At 50.1% G+C, this 19,944-nt stretch overlaps 1 protein-coding gene across 5 annotated transcripts in view; it reads right to left on the bottom strand.

Annotated features, from left to right (window-relative positions):
* The window catches only part of CRISPLD2 (cysteine rich secretory protein LCCL domain containing 2), a 30,876-nt gene extending 13,015 nt beyond the window's left edge, over positions 1-17,861 (bottom strand). The window contains exons 1-9 of one of the 5 annotated variants that reach the window (XM_038148375.1): positions 17,419-17,861; positions 16,583-16,629; positions 12,349-12,662; positions 6,896-7,014; positions 4,665-4,797; positions 4,448-4,563; positions 3,053-3,153; positions 1,712-1,870; positions 336-396 (exon numbers count right to left, since the gene is read on the bottom strand). In XM_038148375.1, coding sequence (XP_038004303.1) covers positions 336-396; positions 1,712-1,870; positions 3,053-3,153; positions 4,448-4,563; positions 4,665-4,797; positions 6,896-7,014; positions 12,349-12,591 — 932 coding nt within the window. In that variant the 5' untranslated portion in view covers positions 12,592-12,662; positions 16,583-16,629; positions 17,419-17,861. Of the gene's footprint in view, positions 1-335; positions 397-1,711; positions 1,871-3,052; positions 3,154-4,447; positions 4,564-4,664; positions 4,798-6,895; positions 7,015-12,348; positions 12,663-12,942; positions 12,964-13,034; positions 13,970-15,009; positions 15,949-16,582; positions 17,390-17,418 lie in introns of those variants that run through there. The other 4 variants (XM_038148374.1, XM_038148377.1, XM_038148376.1 and 1 more) reach the window with 4 other exon arrangements.
* Between the last annotated feature and the right edge of the window lie 2,083 nt (positions 17,862-19,944).

Raw genomic sequence — 19,944 nt, 5'->3', positions numbered from 1 at the left:
GTTTATTAAATTATTTTGGACACCTGAAACTGTGGGTCATCATGGCTGAGTAAAATCATCCAAGTCACCTTGTTGCCAGGCTTGGCTGAAGGCTTGAATTAAGAGAAATTCAGGGGATTTTTCTTGTTGTTGTTGTTGGGTTTTGGGGCTTTTCCTAAAGAGATCTACCTAGAGAGTCACAAAAAATATATAGTGCAACCTATCCTATGTTTGCAAGAACTGAATAATATTTAGCAATAATACTGAAATATTTATTAAAAAGATTTAGTAATAAAAAGTAAATATTTATTTACTTTTTCCCCTCAGCACTCCAAGAAGTATCAACAAATCCCTACCTGTTGCACGTTGAGCCTCTGCACTTGTCTCTCATCTTTGTTTCACAGGTAATGACTTGTGCTGGGGAGGAAAAAAAATCAGATAAATACATTTTTTAAAAAGGAAATTGCTCAGCCTGCTCTTGAGCTACAGAAATGAGCAAGCTCCACACATCTTTCCTGGAGGTCTTAGGTGCAGCAAGATAAAATCTGATTTTATCCAGCCTGGAGCAGCTGGTGCTTCTTTAGCCCTTCACCTGAGACAGGTGTCTTTGCAATATTAGCAAGGAAGATGCAGCTGACAGCTGAAGGCTTTGATTACAGCCCGAGGTCTGCAGTCAGAGCTCTCATTCCCCTTTTAATTACAGACTCTGCAGATGCTGGCTGATAAACTTGAAAAGGGCCCACTGGCTTGCCCCACCTTGTTTTCTCAATAAGTGTCTTTTAATTAACAGTGGCTGGAAAACAACTCAGGAAGTAGCAGCAGCTCCACAAATAACTTCAGAAATATTCCCCAGCAAGAAATAACGAGGACACAAGCCATCAGCCCCAGGAAAGCTGGGAAGAAGGGTAAGTGCTGAGTGTAGAGCTTTTCAAAGGTGAAATAAAATCAGTATTTCCTAAATGTATTACTGGCTGAGGGGACTTTTGGCACATTGGTATTTTATTGAGATCAGGAGGACATGGACTGCTGGAGTCAGTCAGAGGAGGTCACAGGGATGCTCTGAGAGCTGCAGCCAGGCTGGGAGAGCTGGGGGTGCTCACCTGGAGAGGAGAAGGCTCCAGGCAGAGCTCAGAGCCCCTGGCAGGGCCTGAAGGGGCTGCAGGAGAGCTGCAGAGGGACTGGGGACAAGGGATGGAGGGACAGGACACAGGGAATGGCTTCCCACTGCCAGAGGGCAGGGATGGATGGGATAGTAGGCAGGAATTGTTCCCTGGCAGGATGGGCAGGCCCTGGCACAGGGTGCCCAGAGCAGCTGGGGCTGCCCCTGGATCCCTGGCAGTGCCCAAGGCCAGGCTGGACAGGGCTTGGAGCAGCCTGGGACAGTGGAAGGTGTCCCTGCCCATGGCAGCGGGTGGCACTGGATGAGCTTTAATGTCCCTTCCAAACCAAACCATTCTAGGATTCTATGAAATGACTGAAACAAATGAAGAACTTCTGCAGATCGATGTGCAGAAGGTACAGGTTTTTTTTGAGAGCGTTGCTCGCCACTTCTAGCAGCTTTCTGCACAGCTGAAATGTTCACACAGTGAATTTTCTCACAGATCAACTTTCCTCTGCTCAAACATCCTCCCAGTTCCTTTGTCCCTGAGCCTCCTCATCACTTCCCACACCTTTTCCCACAGAGGTGCTCCAAAACCCGTAGGAGCTGAAAAAGAGAAAGGCCGTGTCTTACTCATGTAGGACTCTGGGGTGGTTTTCTTGGGCTGGATGGTTTTGCTGGGTTTGTTTTCTGGAAGGTGGAACTGCACCGGCTTCTGCTCCGCCACCTGCGGGATCTCCACCTCGTTGGTCTCGTCTGTCTCAGCAATGATGGGATCTTCATAACGGTGATCTTGGCAGAAAAGGGGGTTCAAAATAATCACAGTGTGCTCACACTGGTGGGCAAGTCAGGTTCGTGTTTAGTGGGGATCATTTAGCTGGACAAGGATCTGCTTTTGAACAGCTGGGAGATCAAAAATGCCCGTTGGAGGCAGCACAGGGCTATTGCCAGGACACTCCTCCCCTGCTCCTCTGCACATGAAGCAGCATTTACAGCATCTCACAATAAAGATTTGAGGGGACCCCCACTAATTAGTGAAATAAAGAGCTGTTATTCCTTCCTCTGTTTCCCACTGAGCTCTTCCTTCTGGAGGAAAACACAGATTTGCTACAGGGCTCATATTCCATCAGGGCATCCCCTTCCTCCTCCCTGCTGCAGCCCACCTGCACCCTGGGGTCCTCCTTCAAACCCCACAAGATAAAAACCAAGAAATGCACGGTGGCAGCAAAATAAGCCTCAGCTTTGGGCAAGTCTCCAGGGAATCCCCCTGTTTTCAAAGAGCCCAGCTCTCTGGGAAGCAAAGCACTTGGGAGGAGAGAAATGATCCCAGGAGATGCTGGATGCTGGGGTGGCACTGCTGCTGGAGGGCTCACCCTAGTAATATGTTTTATCCTATTGACCTCTCTTCCAAAAACACTCCCCAGGTCAGGAAAAACCCTTCAGCATCCCCCTCCTCTCCTCCAAGGGACATGAATCGCTAGGTTCATTTTGCATCCCTGAACACCATCCCTTGAATCCCCACCCTGAAAGGTGGGGAGGGTGGCAAAGGCTCCACCCATGGCCCCCGAAGGAGCAGGGCAGGCAGCCAAGCTCTGCCCACCCAGAATGCCTCTGCCAAGCCCTGGAGAACATTCCCTTCCCTGTAAACCCCCCCAGGATAGGATCACTCCTGCCAGTGCTCAAAAGCCCCTGCAGCTCCCAGGCCAAACCCATGGAAGCTCAGAGCTGCTTCCCGCCAGCCAAGCTCTCTGTTTTCCCCAGGAAAACGTGCTGAATCCCAGCTCCAGATTTTCAGCAGCTCAGGGATTCCTGCTTTCAGTGGCTGACGACTTCCCACGTGTCCTGATGTTGGAATACTGAGGATGGCTAATTAAAAGGGGCATGAAGCTGTGGCTGCCTCCAATTAGAAGCTTCCACACATTTGCTCCAGCCTTGTCCCCCACCCCAGAGGTGCCCCCAGCCCCCAGCAGGTACCTTTGTAGCAGAGGTTGTTCTGGCAGCTCCCCCCATAGCTCGGCGGGCACTCGGAGCAGGGACGGCCGGTCTTGTATGGAGCTTCTCCAATCCAGTTGCCCCTGGGAACACAGGAGAAATGAGCACCCATCAGACACCTTCCCAGGCCTCCAAACCCAAAAACATCATCCTGGCCTAGAGCAACTGAATAAAGACTAAACAACCAGCCTTGTAGGAAAGATGTTCCTCCTCGTTCCATCTCTAAAATGACATTTTTTAGGGGTTTGCTTAGATCGTGTGCCATATCGCTTTTATATTACATTCCAATATCAACATCAGGATCTTATAGAAACAGAAATAGATCAATGGATTACTGCATTTTGCTGAAGAAACTCCCCAGAAACAACAGCCCATTTTGGCCTTCTGTCCTGCAAGTTTTAGGGGTTGGGAAGGTTGGAGGAGCCAGAGTTAAGCTGTGGCTATAAACTCCTGGGTTATGCTCTTTCAGCTGTCTCCACCTATAAGGCTACATGAGGACAATGTGCACCGGTGCCAGAGAGAAAAGATTAAGCAGAAACTGCAGAAACAGAGTGTTTTTCCATCCAGCAGCTCTGAATGGATGGCGTGTAGGTCGCCCAGCCTGCTGTGGGGGCTCTGTGCTGTTATCCCTCAGGAGGAGCAGGTTGTTAAATCCCCCAAACCAGGAGCAAGATATGCTCATCTGACGTGGGGAGAGGGGCTCAGAAATCCCAGCCAGAGCGCTCTGCCTGGGACATGAGAGCTGCAGCCCACACTTCTTTTTCCTTTTCATTATCCTGCACTGTGATCCCCTGAAGTCAGGTGCTCCCCAAGCCACTCTGTTTGCATACAGCAATTTCCCTATTTTGTTTTGAAGTTTTAAATTGCCAAGGGCTTGGAGTGGGAATGTTTCTCCTATTAGCCATTAAACCAGAAAATCTTAGCTGCCATTGCCAGGTAGTAAACTTCTCCTGGATGTAGTAGGCGAGATATATGATTTTCATTTTGAAATTTAATCAAACCGTCGAGCTGGTGAAATCTTGACTGCTGCAGTTATTTCAGGGTTTTTTGGCATTCACCACCACCCATCCCTTCCCACCCTCTGACAGCAGAGAGCAAGCCTTGCTCAGCAGCACACGCCAGCTCCATCCTGGCCATCTCCTGCTCCTCCTTTCCCTTCCCGTGGCAGGAACATCAAAGCTCCAGCCTGGCCCCAGCCTCTCATTCAGTTTTCCAGGCAGCGCTCTGTAGTTTTGAACCAGCCCTGTGCTGCTGTCTAAAGAAAAAATTTAAAGCCACAACCACCAGTCTAGACTGCCTGAAATCTCTTCCCCAGAGCTAGTTAAGCCAGCTGCCAGTTTTGGGAGAGCTGGAGGGAGCCCGGCTGCTCTGCCTTACTTGGGGGAGTAGTTGCAGACCAGGTAGACGGCGTTCTCCCAGATCTCTCCCCACACATTCATCTGCTTGCAGACATGCACAGCACAGCCAATCCTGTTGGTGGTGGCCCAGACTATCTGTAAGGGAAATGTAGTTATTGCAAATAAGCAAATTGCCCCAATCCAGACATGGGAAGGGATGTGGGGAGTGTGGGTACAGAGCCCTTGGAGTCCTTTACCTGGGTGTAATGTGTGCACATGGCACCTGTACACCTGTCTGGGCACCACGGGTTGCACTCGTGGGGGTATGGGAAGGTGTAATCTTTCACTTCATCATACCAGGACTGCACGTGGAATGCTGGAGATCGATACCTGAGGGGGAAAAGGCAGCTGGAATCAGGATGTTCTGGTAGAAGTTCTCAAATTTAAAAAAAAAAAAAAAGCTTTTTTAAAATGTTAAAAATAGGGGTTAGATGGGAGATTGGGAAGGAATTGTTCCTGTGAGGGTGGTCAGGCCCTGGCACAGGGTGCCCAGAGCAGCTGTGGCTGTCCCTGGATCCCTGGAAGTGCCCAAGGCTAGGCTGGACAGGGCTTGGAGCACCCTGGGACAGTGGAAGGTGTCCCTGCCCATGGCAGGGTAGTTGGAACTGGAAAGATCTTTGAGGTCCCTTCCAACCCAAACTGTTGTGTTTCGATGATTTTTTCCCTCAGATTCACAGCCTGACCTGACTCTGTATTATTTATAGGTTTGACATGATCCTCAAGTGCTGCTGACCCGAAATGCCCTCTCGCTTTTCCACTCAACTACAAAATAACTTCTAGTTTGGCGGAAAGTTGTGTTTTGAGAGTAAGCACAAGTTAGGCTTTGCCAAACATCTTAAACCAAAAGCCATCATGCACCTATTTTACCAGGGGGCAATTCGCTAAATCTGGAAGTTAAATCACAGCCAATACTGTAACACCTTCGAAAGTGAGTGGGCTTTTCCTCACCCACATCCCACCAGGAGCTGGTGTGGAGTTGTTGGTGCATTGCACTCCTATCCTACCTTTTTGGCAGCAATTTTCCCCTGCACCAAGCCCCCTGTATGCTGGGTTTAATCTCTGCCTCAGATATCACAGTCTGAGGCAGTGCTGATGCTGCTTGTGCTGTTTGTGGGGCACAAATTGTGTCAAAACTACCTGTGCAAACTCATGCACACTCTACACGCAGCGATCTGCAAACGGTACCAAACCCACTGCTTTTTGATTGCTCCCAACAGCTCACACCAAGCAAGCTGCCAGAAATCCAAATGATATCATTGACAACTGGAGCTTATCCTTTCAGCCAACCTTTCATTAAAAATCACTCATTAGAAGTATTTTAAAAACATCCATCTCATGATGTCATGAAGCAAATACTTTCCGAATCCTATTTTACAGGAGAGGAAATGGAGGCAATCAAGTTGTGGCCCGTTCCTGAAAAAGCTGAGATAAATCTGATTTTTCTTTCCTCTCCGGGACCAAGATTGGATCTTCCTCCACCAGGAACCCATGGCCATCCTGAGCACTTGTAGGACAGCCAAGAACAGCAAGATCTTTTGACTTTGTTTGCAATGAATTAATCACTCTACTTTCCAAACATTAAAATGGGTCCAGTTTTTACATCCAGCTGATTTCACACCAGCAAATTTCCTTTGCTTTCCACCAAGTTCTACCTGATTTACAACAAAGATAAATGGACTTCTACCCAGGAAATGTGGGAAAAATGCTCAGGGCTCCTGAGCAAGTACAAAATGTTTGCTGTGCAAAGCAGGTTTAACATACAACAAGCTTAAAAACAGGGACTTAACAATAAAAAATTTTAATCTTGAGATGGAGAGGCAAATCCCTTTGGAAGCCTTCATGTCAGCTTTCCTAAATGGGTTAATGACTCTAGTATAACAACTTGTCCCAGGAATTGGGAAAAAAAACCCTGCAAAGTGTTTTCAGTAAAGAAAAATCAGGAGCCGGATAAATATTTATGGAAAACACAGCGAAAATAATTAAATTCTGAACTGAATCCAAACACAAATTCTGAGCTGAATCCAGACATAGCTCCTGAGAAACTTCAGCCTTCAGCTGCGTGGTGCCAGAACCCCCTGAAACAGCAGATTTAGGAGCAGGGGTTCAGGCTTCTGTACCCGTTCTCCTCAAGGAGGTGACTTTAAGTGACTTTGGAGTGACTTTAAGTGTGCTACAGAGGTGCTACCCCCAGATCCAGATGGATGGAGGAGCCCAGATCAGGGCTGGTTTCCTGGGAATCTCAGCGGAAGATGGCTGCAGGCGTTACCACCGTACCCACCCCACTGAAGCCATCACAATTAATGACCCCCAGCTTTTCTCCCATCTCCCCAGTGCTCCACCAAGCACCAGAGCAAATCTTTCCAGCTGTCTCTAAAGGAGGGCCTGTAAATCACCCTTTGCAGTGATCCTGCAGCACCCCAAGCCTTACCTGCCCCAGTGAACTGCCAGGTTCTGCCCAATTGACCTGATGAGGTCGCTGGGCCCGTGGTCCCAGATGCACTGCTGAGCCCAGGCGTGTGCTGAGCGTTCCAGCTCCTCATCCCAGGTCTGTAGGGAGTGGGGAGAGACAAGAACAGGTCAGTTTTGCATCTCAAACTCGCAGAATCAGGAGATTAAACCAACAGCAGTTAGTGGAGAAAGATGAAGGTGCAGACCACCCTCCCTATTTCTGGCCTGTCCCGGTGAAGCCACCACATTTCTGTGCTAAAATCACATTTCTCAGCATGTTCCCCTGCCATGAAAGTGCAAGGCACTGAAGGGTCTATGATTTTCCCCAGATGATGCCATTCATCTTGAGGAAATGCTTCACTCAGTTCATCAGAAAACACGCAAACCCATGTGGGAAGACCTCAAGAACACATCCAGACCATCCACCCTAAACCACAAAGATATTCCTGGCAGTTGGTTTTCTAATATGTTTTAAACAATTAAAAATTAAAGCTTGGAGATCCCATGATCTCCAACATGACACCTATTTCTGGGATCCCATGATCTCCAATATGGCACCTATTTCTGGGATCCCATGATCTCCAACATGACACCTATTTCTGGGATCCCATGATCTCCAACATGACACCTATTTCTGAGTCCTGCAAGAGTTCTGACATACGCTCAGTGCTTTGATGTATTTCAGCGTGATTTTTCATCCATTGTCCTTACTGTTGGGATATCTCCAGGCTTTTCCACCAAGGGGAACTCCAGCAGTGGAGAGCTCCACTGGAGCTCTTAATCAAGGGGTGTGGGGTCTGAGGCTCTCAGACTGAGCTCCCCTTCTCCTTCCAGAATAAATGAGAGTCCACCAGTGGATCCAGTCAAATACATCAGAGGTGGCAACGTCCCAGGGTTTTTTAAGCTTTTTCCACTCTCACTGAAGCAGGCATCACGTTAGAAGTGACAAATCCCATTTCTGTTCCCACTGAGGGCAGGATGCTGGGGTGAGATCACTGCTCATCAAATATCACCCGGTTGTGAGCCAAAGGAGAGCTCCAGCATGACACAAAGGCAAACAGGAAAGCGGCTCTGCTGGCTCTGCTGCCCAGGAGAGTATTTGTTCTAAAGGCCAGACTCGCTGGGCCCAGCAGCCAGTGCCCTGAATTCATTGTGTAATTACTGACAGCTGCTCTATTCAGAGCAGCCCTTGGAGGATAATTCGTTGGGATTAAAATATTACTGCACATTCCTACAAATAAAACCAAAGAGAAGAGAGGCCTTGTAATGTGCGTCCAGCCCATCCACATGCCAGCACGAGACTGTCCTCTTTGGACATTTAGCATCACAACCAGCTGCTCTTTCCAAGTCCTGTCTCCTCCAGAAGAAAAGCAACTTCTGATCTCAAACATTTCAAAGGACCTGTCAGAGCCTGGAGGGCTGCAAGGCATCCAGGCTCTCAAACACATCTACAAACCATGCAGTGTTCATTCTGAGCATATCTGCACACAGTCTCAGGCAGCTATAGCTGGGATGGGGAAGGACTGTGCATCCCTGGATAAGACAACAGGAAAACGCAGTGTCTCCTGGAACTTGGTGTGTCTCCACTATCTCAGTGAGGCAAACATGACCTCATCTCACTGAGCTCACAGCCCAGGCCTCCCAGAACAGCTTATCACGAAGCACTCTCAGCAGCTCAGATTCCAGCAGCATCCCAGAGCTGCCCCAGTCTCATCAGCTTGGCTTTGGACTCGGCATTGGCCGAGCAAATTCAGTCTGCAAAACCCTCTGTGGACACAGCTCTGACACAGGGAACAGAACCATTTTCCTTCTCAGCCCTCCAGCTCCTTGGAAGTGATGGGATCAGACCCACCACACATCCCCAGCCCTCTGCTCAGGCAGTCTCTAGCAGCAGACACAGCTTTTTGTGGTTTCCCACTTTGTGGGCTCAGCAGCAACCGGCCACAGCTGCCCTCCCATCCAGCACAAAAGCCACAGAAACTCTCCCAAGATGTTCTGCACTCCAAGCTCCTCAGACTTCCTACCCAGCTTTATTCCCTGCAGCCCTGGAGGCGGAGATGTTCCAAATCTCCTAATTTAATGCAGAGACGTCCTGAGCGACGGGCTATTAAATGGGAATTAATGCGAGCGTTCGTGTTGTATCACCCTTTGATGCCTGCGGATAAAATAAATGAACTCGGACAAAAGACACTTAACAGGTAATTGGGAAGGAGCTCCATCTCTGCACGGCTTTTTGCTGCATGAGGAGAGAAGCTCGTTTCTGCAGGAATCAGATTACAAAGCCATCCCATCTAAATTAGAGAAGTTATTTTCCTCTTGCTTCTCAGACGCGAATGCGGTCAGGAGGCTGGAATTATTTCAGAGCAATAAACATAAGGGGAAAAAAAAAAAAAAGAGATTTCAGACTTTCCCAGCTATACTTGCAAGAATTCTTTATGCCAATATTCAAAGCAGTATCTAGGAAGATGACTGAAGCCAGAGGGGCAATGAGCCTGTGCTCAGCTTCCTTCAGAAGCAGAGGCTGAAAGTTTTTTGGGTGTGTGTGATTCCAAGTGGGTTAGCACATGCAATCTCTTTTTTTTTTTTTTTACTCCTGAAAATTTCTGGTGGCCTTTCAAAGTGGAATGGACAGTGTGTATGTCAAATATATGCACGGCACACACACGTCCCACCACAACTTGTAGGTCCAGATTGAATAATGCGTCCCACAAGGAGTCTGCTCCCTCAGCCTAAGGAGCCTGCAAACCCAAAGCCAGACACCTGAATTGCAGTGATCAGGTTACTCGCTCGTTTCCCTCCCCAGCTCAGACTTTCTGCAATACTGGCAGCTTCCTTCTAAAAGTGGCATCAGACTCCGGGACTGACATGTCCTGGCAGAGGTCTGGAGATGCTTTTTGCTAACCCCCACAGAAACGCTATCCCATCCTGACAGGGAAAGCCACCACCCTTCAGTTGAGAGGAAGGATGCATACCTTATACATGAAAACAAACTATTTTCCTTCCAGCAATGTGCACTGAGAACAATTTTGCTTTATCCAGCTGTCTCTGAGGCCGCCGCAAGAGGAAAGATTTCTGCCTTTCATCACTGCTGAAAGCATCTGACTAAGCCATCTTAAAAGGTCACCATGCCTTAGGATCTATTATGTCCTTTTTCCTCTGAGTCCGTTATGTCCTTTTTACTCTGGGACTGTTAACAAGGAGTTTGTTTTGGCCTTGGCACCCATCCACCTCTGTTAAACTGTTCAAAGGCGCTCTGGAAGTGTCGATCACGGAGCTGGTAGAGGGGTTAAGGTAATTTTGAACTGGCCCAGCTTTGACAGGAAGTAGTGCCCTGCTCACTCATTTTCCATTAGCACTGCATACCTGGGCCAGCTTTCAATTAATTACACAGACCCAGCAGCTGAACCATTTCTTTCTTCATTTTTCAGCCTACCTTGCCTTTATCCCACGTGTATATAACAATTCTTTTGATCTCCAGATAAGTTCTAGGACTCACTGTGCTCTTGCTTTCTCATTAAGAGTGTCCAACAATGGAAGTTCATCCAGTAGCAGTTAAATATGTCCCTTTCCTGGAATATATTAGGTCCCATTTCCCTTTTAGACCACTTAAATACATCAGATATGGAGCTGGGAGAAAGGATTTCCACAAGGGAGTGGTTGGAGGTTGATGGGCAAGTACAAGCTCTACCCACCCATCCAAAAATTATCCCAGCACATCTCTGGTGACGCTCCACTCCAGCACCGAAGGGAAAGAGGAAAGTTTATCTATGGTTCTACAGACAGACCATCCTCTTAAACGAATCCAAATGAGAAATGTCCTCTGCAGGACAAAGGATTAAAGAGAAATTCCCCTTCAGCATATACATGGCATTTCCAAGTCATACTGGGTAAACACGAGCACATGAAAGGCTGATTATGGCCCTTCCAAGCAGCACCATCTCATACTCAGCTCCTTTCTTCAGAGCACACAAGGCCCTTTCATTTGCCCTCCATCACCCATAAAAACCACTAGAAAAGCTCCCAGAGCAAAGGCAAACACAGAAGCGCAACCGCGCCGCGAGCGCAAACAGCGGCCGGGCCGCGGACGCTCGGCAGCGGCGGCTCTGCCAGCCCCACGGCCAACCAAAACACCTCGGGCTCGCTCATGCTCTGTGTTTACCCTCTGGAAATGCCTCAAGTCGCCTCTCCTGGCAGCGCTTCCCTGCAGGATAACGCGAGAGAGGCTGAGAAAGGGATGCAATCCCCGGTTCTTAGAAAGGCACAGGATTTCTGGCAAAAGCCAGCTGGTGTGGACGGACCGAGGGACAGCTGTCCTTCCTCACCATCCCCTGCCCTCCCTTCTCTTCCCCTTCTCCCTGCAGGATTTTCCATTTGCAGCCCTCGCTTCAGCACAGCTGGCAAACAATTTTATATTACATTTAAGTTCACTCTTCTTTTACCCTTTTAAACACGGTCTTAACAAGTCATCCATCATTTGATCCGTCAGCAGGGGTACACGGTTGAAGTCAGACTAGTTTTGATCAGAACTGTGTTTGCACACTGGGAAAAGGCACACAAAAAGTAATTATTTGCCTACATCATTTTGTGGCCCTGCAATATTTTGATGGCGTGGCAAAAATAGCTCAAAGTAGGGTCTCTGGCATCAGGTGAAAAAACAATATTCATGTGAATTGTTGATGGCAAAGGCATATTTCATACTCCTCCAACTTTTAAGTTCTCCCTCTGAAGTGGGAGAATACATTGACCAAACTTTTATTTTGGTTTCCTGAAGTACAAAGCCCAACAGCAGTGACCCATCCACGTGGGAACTCCCAAAGCCTTTCCAGCTATTCCCAGTGCTTTGCAGATGGAGCCACATTCCTCAGGCCCCGTTTCCCTGTGGGCCTGTGCAGATTCCCAGGAGCATCGGGGAGGTTTGGCTTACATTGCTAAGCTCAGGTGATGTGACTGAGGGCAGGGAAACCTCCAGCATTGGGTTGGCAACCCAAAAACCACCAGAAGATTCCCTGAGCAGACTGTGGTGTCCCCACAACAGCCTGAAAGCTTTCACAGGGAGAGCAGGGGTTAAACACTGGGGGAAAATTGCTGCTTTTATGACTTGAAGGTAATGGAAGAACCTGCTGAGGCAGGCTGGGGAATTGCCATGCCGGAGATGCATCCAGGGCTGGGCCAGATGCTCCTTCATGAATAATGGAACCGCTTCTGAAACTATGCAGAGGATGGACTGGATGACCCATCAGCAGCCCCTTCCAACCAAAACAGGCCACTGATCTAAAGCATCCTTCACTCTGCAATGAAAGGCTTCAGGAAACCTCTTGAGAAAAACTTACTTCAGAGGAAATCTGCTACACCTCTCGCACCACAAGGAAAATTTAAATACAGTTAGGAAAAAAAAAAGCAGTAATAAAGTGATGTATCAGGCTCTAGACTCACCATGTGTTCCATGTTAGAGGCCACTGGGTACACCTGACCTCTCAGTTTATTGTGGAGCATCAGTATCTCCTGCCTGTCTGAGAATAAAATGGCTCTCTTGGACCTGGAGTGGGCTTCCCCATCCTGGTATTTACTCAGGATGCTCTCCAGGTGACTCGAGTTGGGCAAGATAAAGCACTCAGCTGTCTTTGTCAGCAGCAGCACACATCCAAGAGGAATGATCCAAGGCAGGGCAGGAGTCATGCTGCCAGCTGAAGCAGAGATGAAGGTGATGCTGGGTTTTCGTGCAGGAACTCTTGTGGCTCAGTGCAGGTCTGGAATTTGGGGAGAAACAGGCAGTCAGAGCAGTGCCACGGGAGCTCCAGTGCATTTGTCCCCCAACAACGAGGTCACACAGCCCAGATCTGAGCTGGGAAAAGAGTGGCGCTTAAAATTATTGCTCAGCCCAAAGACAGGAAGATCCGAACAGCACCACAGGACTCAGGTTATTACACCCGGGAATTCCACTGATGCTGATTTGGGAATGAACCCTTCCCAGGCATGCAGGAGGATGCCTTCTGCACCCCGATGGAGCTGCCACCCCGCAATGCCCACCAGCTCTGAGTAACCCCAGCTCCATCCCTTCACAGGCAGGGGGACATTTGGAGCTGTGCCCCCAAAGAGCAGCTGGCAAAGCCGAGATTCACCGTTTCACGAATAAAAGGGAAAGTAAAATCCCCAGCCAGCCGCATGAGGAGGTCATGCGGCAGCAAGAGCTGCTCTGAGGCTGCAGCAGAGCAGGGGGAGAGCGGCTGTGTTTGGGAAATGTCGCGGCGGGGCCGAGCAGCCGCGGTCCCCGCTGGCACTGACGCACCGGGGCTCTGCTGACGCTTCCCGGCGGGCGGGAGCGGCGCCAGGGATGTGAGTGATGGAGCAGCGGGAGCAGCCGCCCTCCCCCGGCCAGATTAGGTGTTCCCAGGCACTCGGATGCCGTCAGCACCGACAGAGTGGTCTTTGGGCTTTGAGCAGCTTCGTTTAATCCCTGGCCCTTGCTCCGTAGTGCTCCTGCTCCACCTGTCATTCCCAGTGAGCGCTTCCACCCCCCCCGTGCTCCAGTTTATCCACCCAGAGATCCTTGAGCGTCTTGGCTGGTTTTACTTGGATCAGCAGCTATTCACAGGAGGCTGTGCAGCACGCACTGCTCTCCAGTGGGATCCAAGAGCCCCCGGAGCAGGATCAATCCATTCAGGGCAAGAAACACCTCTACAGACAGAGCAAGAACAGGATCTCCCTCCTTAGGGTTAATTTTTGGCAGAAAGCTTCCCCATCCCTGTCTCCAACACGAGGTGAGGATCTGGTTTTGACAGCACTGTTGAAAACCACGCTGAAAGCATTCCTCTGCAGCGGCAGGAAACAACCCCCAGATTAGCAGGAATTATTCGAGAAGCTTCATCCAATGACACGGGATTTGGACACTCTGGGACCAGATGAGTTGGAAGCCAACCAGAGCAGGGAACAGCCATCTAACTCCCAGCTAAAAGCTACACTTGAGCACAAAACCCCAAGCCCCTGTTCCCCCAACCCACTACAGCAGCATCTGAGGAGAACAGCGGCAAGCACGGGGTGCTTTGCACAGGCACAGACCCCCAAAAACCTCTGAGAACACCGAGAACCCCCGAAAACTTGTTGGCTGACTGCACAAAAGACACCGAGTCCCTGCTTGAGGCTTCTTTCTTGGATTGAACGTCGAGGCAGATGAAAACCAGCTGCCCTCAGCCTCTCTCCAGGCAGCGCATTAAGCCTTTGCCTGGGTACAACAATGCAGGATGTAATTTGCTCAGTTTAGGTAACAGCTTCTCATCATTTCCTGCTCCGAAGAGCAAGGCGAACACGCGCGCCTTGTCCCCAGCTGCAGGCACACCTGGAGGGCAGGACGCTCGGTGGCACGGGGACAAACACTCCTTTAACCTCATCCTCCTCTCAGCCCCGCTTGCGGCATGCGCTTCCCCCCAGGCAGGAGCCCGACTTTCTAACCCGGCTGCAGAGGGGTAGGGGAGAAGGAGCAGTTGCTTTTGTAGACTGTCTGACCCAAATCCAGGGAACAATTCCTACTTTGAGGCACTTCCCTGAGAGTTTAAAAATAGCTGCATTGCCACGGCCATTCACAATGTGGCCATTTAGCCCCGGCAGCCCTCCCTGCAGGAACAGCCGGCGCTCAGAGGCGGCCGTTGCACCCCTCGTTTGGCCGCCTGCCCTTGGCTAAACAGGAGCCCAAATCCACCACCCATCTAAGGCAAACAGTGAACTTTCAGAAAGGGCAGATTGAAAAAAATCAGCTGTAGCATCTGAGAGGCAGAGGAGCTGCCCCGCTCACGGCTCCGCAGCGAGGCCAGCGCGTCTGGCTCGGCGAGGCGGCCAAAACCTCCCAACAGATGGTGCTTTATTCCTCGGGATGAGCTTCCCTGGGTCCCACTTGCCAGCAAAAGGATAGCAGCACCTCAGTAAAATTAGGTCACTTTGGCTTAATCTTCTATTTCACTCGGGGTGTGCAAGTCCCTTCCTCTGCTTCGGCTTGAGGTGAGGAGCGCTGAGCATCCCAAGGAAGGATAAAGGGATCAGAGAGGGACAGGGAGCAGAGAGCTCCCTGGCCAGGTGAATTGAAAGCAGCTGGAAGATGCTCACGTTTCAGAAGGCTGCCACAGATTTCAGATGTCCATCCATCTGCCTCTCAGTATCCTCATGCCCAGGTGCAAAGAAGCACTGGGGCGTGTGTGCTCCTGCCCAGGCTGTCCCAGTGCCCTGCAGGGCTGGGCAATGCCTCACCCAGGGAGGCTGAAATCACACTGCCTTTGAGCTGGGGTTTGACTTTATTCACAGAAAATTATCAGCTGACAGTCAGCTGAGGAAGCCTCTGCTGTTGATTTCAAGGGTTCGAGAGGAGCACAACCTCCTTTTGAACACATCAGGCCCTTGACACTGGTGCCAGGTGAACATCTGGGAGCCATCAGAAACTACTGAGTCAGCAGAAAAGGACTCCTGAATATGCTGGAAAGCCTGTCCGAAGTGGGGAGAAACGGGAGGCCTTCTTCTGGGGTCTGAGGGAGTTAAAGTGCAGCACCGGACTTAGGGAAAGGTTATTTTTAGAAAGCTATTTCCCCAGCTAATGGATGGTGTCTGCTCTGCACGGAAAGCAGGAGAGCTGGTCACATCTGAAGCCTGGCAGAGACACTGCTAAAGCCACATGCAGGCTGATCCTGCATTCATGTCCCCATGTCACCTCTTTCCCTTAGGGACACTGAGGTTTGACTGCCTCCCTGGTGAAGCACACGAGTGGGCTCCTGCTCCTGGGTTATGGGTGACATTTGCAGCTAAAAAATCCCAGGGCCTGTGGAGTTACACATGGCACCAGCTGGCAAGGAAGGAAAATGAAAAGTTATCTCAGGGTGTCAGGAGAGCATTGAAAACAGTGAAGCAGAGGGGAGTTAGCCTGGGATCAGTTTCTAAACTGAGCCTGGGATCAGCTTCTAACCTGAGTTAGCCTGGGATCAGCTTTTAGCCTGGGATCAACTTTAACCTGTGCAAAGAAATCCAGGGATAAAGCCACAACATGATGCAGTAAACCCAGGTCGTCTCTTTCCCTGGGATGCACACACCCCAAGCTTTGCAGAATTGTGTTGGCTTCCAAAGGCAAGGAGGATGACAAGCTCCTAGACACAGGACAACAGCGACACATTGCACTGGACACACCACAGATTCAGCATTTTCAAGGCTAAAACATCTGGATCTTCCTTGTCAGTCCACTCCCACAGAACCCAAGCGAGTGAGTTTCTATGTAAAACCACACGGAGAACCCACTGGCAACAGACACCACACGTGGTGATGCTGAAATTCCTTTCCTACAAGACTTGAGAGCAGAGCTGCACAAACACAGGCAGCCTGGAGCACACAAACGTGCCCACAGGTATCGGCTCCGGGGACTGCAACAGCATCCCTTGGATATCTTCTATTTGCATAGAAATCCACTCCTGTACTTGCAAACTCCTCCCATTCATTCCAGATTAATGCTTGTTAGTCTTGCATTAAATTCTGCAGGGCACACATGAGGGCAGCTCAGACAGCATTGTGTTATTTTATACCATCCAGGCAACTTTTTTTGAGAAGTTACTAAAACTGTGCCTTCTTAAGGGACATTTCTTGCACTCCCACCACCCCCAAACCCAAAACTTCAGCAGCCAGGACTGAATTTTAGACTTACCTTGCTGAGTACTTCCAAGTCTCCAGGTAATTGCAGCTCCTCCAAGCCTGCTTGTGGGAAATAAATTAATGTATATGATATATTCAAACGAGGAGGAGGGGGGAAAGGATGGAATAAGCCTCAGGAGGTGCGAGATGTGCAAGGTCTGGGCTCAGCGACTCGGACCAAGTGCAGTCTCCCGGAGCTGCCCGGTGGTATTTATGCTCTCCAGGCAGAGGGGAGAACCCTGCATCATCCCCTGTGACAACGGGCGTGGAGCAGAAACGAGCAGAGGGAGGGGAAAAGGGGGGAAAAGCCACGGGGAGAGGGGTGTTGGCCGGGATCGCAGCAGCTCACGGGCAGTCATTGGGGCTCAGAGGAGCGGGACCATCCTCCCTAAGGCGGGAGGGAAGAGGAGGAGGAGGGCAGCCCTGATCCTATAAAGTGCTCGCTGTGCTGTCCCAGCAGTCGGCTCTGGGACTCGCGGCCAGGAATTCCAGGGCACGGGGAATCCTCCCCGCACAGGGGGGACCGCGACCCGCGGTGAGGGCTCCGGTGACAGGGGAGGGGAAATTCCAGACAGGAATGTTCCCTGGAAGGGACTGAAGGCAGCTCTCTGCCCCCGGCTGCCGGCTCAGCCAGTCCCGCTCCTCACAGGGAAATCCAGCCCCTCCAGTAAAACCCCATGGCATCCCCCTTTTTTTTTTCCAGAGCCGGACTTTTGCTGGGAACAGGAGATTAATCGCACTCTAGTTTGCTGCCAAAGCTCTCCCAGCGCGGACATTCCTCCGGTGCGAGAGCGGGAGCCGCAGGGAATAGGGAACACAGAGTCGGTGAAACGCGCAGGCAGCACTCACCTCTGCCGATGTCCCAACAGCTCCGGCTTTGGCATCCAGCTCCGTGGTTTTACTCGCTGTGAAAGGAAACGATTGAGCAAAAGACAAGCTAAAAGTTCCTTCCTTTTTCTCGAAGTAAACAAACAGGGAAAACCCAAACCACTGTCGTGAGTAACAACGTGAGTGTGTCACGGCACCAGCATCCCGGGATTCCCGTGGGATCTGCATCCCGCACCGAGGTCAGCACATCCCCAGGGATGTCCCCCGAGGAGGGGCACCGGCCACACCCAGCACGGAGCCAGGGGAGCACCCATCTCCTGGGAGCTGGCACATCCAAGAAAAGCAGCTCTGATTTTTTCCAAATGCACTGCCTTGTCCTCTTTCCGAAGTTCTTGGGGAAAAAAAAAGTCCTTCCATTCTTCTAACCAGTCAATATTTATTTCTTCCTTCAGGCAAAACACCAACCACTTTTATTTACTGTTTACCAGGAGGGAGTTTACAAGATATTCCCAGAGGTTTGTTTAAAGCCAGCAGCGCTCAGAAAGCACAGGGACATTTATCAAACTCGTTCAACAGAGCAGGAGCAGAGGAGCAAATATTGGCAGCTGGGAGAGCACCACTGCTCTGAGCAAAGAAAGAACCCTCTGAATCAGCATCGAGGCTGGTTCCATCTCTGACACCATTTTCCTGAGAATTTTTCAAGAAGGAACAGATTGTCAGCACTGGGGTTGTCTCTTGCAGCCCAGTTCAAGCTGAGATGGGCAGCCAGTCCTCACCAGTCAGTGCCAGTCCCACAGCCTGGTGCAGCCACAGCAGCCCCTCTGGCTGCTCTTCCCGCTGCCCACACTCTCCCAGCTGTATTTACAAAGAGTTTCTATTTACTTCCAAACAAACTGTGTATGGGAACCAACAACACGTGGTCCAGCAGTTGGACCTGGCACTTCTGCCCTGCCAGGAGTCGTTCAGTGCAGTTTGGGCAGTTTGCTCCCAAAAAAGCTCAGATTTTGACACCAACGCAGGCAACTCAAAGACCACCCAGAACTGGGCTGACAGAAGGTTCTGCACTGCTTTACTGTAAAATCACTGTATCCTCTTGTATTTTCTTTTTTCCCCCCTTGCTGTTTTGATTCCCTCTGGATCAGTGAGTTTGCTCTGGGCTGATTTAATTAGCTGAAAGATGCTGCAGCCCCCCCAGTTCCTAATTTCCCCAAAACACAGTGAATTTCACCCCAACACAGTGAACCCTTTTGATTCCCTCTGGATCAGTGAGTTTGCTCCGGGCTTATTTAATTAGCTGAAAGATGCTGCAGCCCCCCCCCCCAGTTCCTAATTTCCCCAAAACACAGTGAATTTCACCCCAACACAGTGAACCCTGGTGCCCCCACACAGGCTGCCACCCCGAAACCACGCAGCTCCCCAGCCCTGACTCACAGCCCTCAGAAGGTGCTGCTCACTCCAATTACCATAAAGCTGAATTAACTCATTTTAAATCTCACATACCGACGTACAAATAATTTCCAGACCTCAGAGGAATTTGGTATTTTGTAATCTCCGCAAATATCCCTATGGGAAATGAATCCCTGTAGGATGGTTTGGGCTGTCTGATTGCTCCATCAACCTGGCTGCTTTACAAAGATTGGATTTTTAAATTTATTTTTTTAACATACACCAGGATGGTTTCACTGTACAAGACACACACAGGGCCTGGTTGTGCTCAGGGATGAGCACAGCCTGGAACAAGAATTTTTACCCACCTCATTTTGTCTTGAGTCAGCAGCTTGGGGTCATATGTTCCACCAAAGCCAAAACAATCAGAAGTTACTTTTAATCATTCCTCGTTATTACTGCCTTGATTATAACGTCTCCATTTCATATGTGGTAAAAGCCACATAAAGCAGGCTGCATATATAAGTATATATTAGCAGAGAGGCTTTTAATGTAATAGCCAATGAATGGGAAGAGACACAAATTTCCCTATGCCCTCCTAATTGACCAGGCAGACAGCGAGTCTTGATCTCCACTGGAATTAATGCTCCTTTATTTCCCACCCAAACACAGCTCGGCAGGAATGGCCCCAAAGCAGGGCAGGGCGAGAGGCACAGAGCTGCAGGGGATCCCCTGGTTTGACTCCTGCTCTGGATGAAGGGGATGAACAGCGTGAATGCAGTGGCAGCAGGGATCTGCAGGAGCTTGCCTGGGATCACCAGCAGGGAGAGCACAGGGGGAGCAGCAGCCCCTGGGTGGGCACCAGGCACAGCCAGGCTCAGGTTTGGGGGAATCACCCCGTTTGCTGCCTGCTCACAGCCCCCTCCTGCCTGGGCTGTCTTTACCTGAGCGAGCCAGGGAAGCCCTGCCACATCCAGGGTGGAGATGCCCCTCTCTCGACCACACTGCAATCCAGAGGCTACTCCAGCAGACGAACCAACAGCCCGGGGATCCAAATCACAGGAGGGGAATACATTGATGGATTTATTCCCAAACACAATCATTACTTGGCACTGTGAGCCCCCAGTTTGTTCCTTCTTGCTGCTCTCCTGTTTTGGGGTC

This window comes from Motacilla alba, chromosome 11 (genome assembly GCF_015832195.1).
Source record: "Motacilla alba alba isolate MOTALB_02 chromosome 11, Motacilla_alba_V1.0_pri, whole genome shotgun sequence".
NCBI classification, from domain to species: domain Eukaryota; kingdom Metazoa; phylum Chordata; class Aves; order Passeriformes; family Motacillidae; genus Motacilla; species Motacilla alba.
This window is presented reverse-complemented; position numbering and strand designations above follow the sequence as displayed.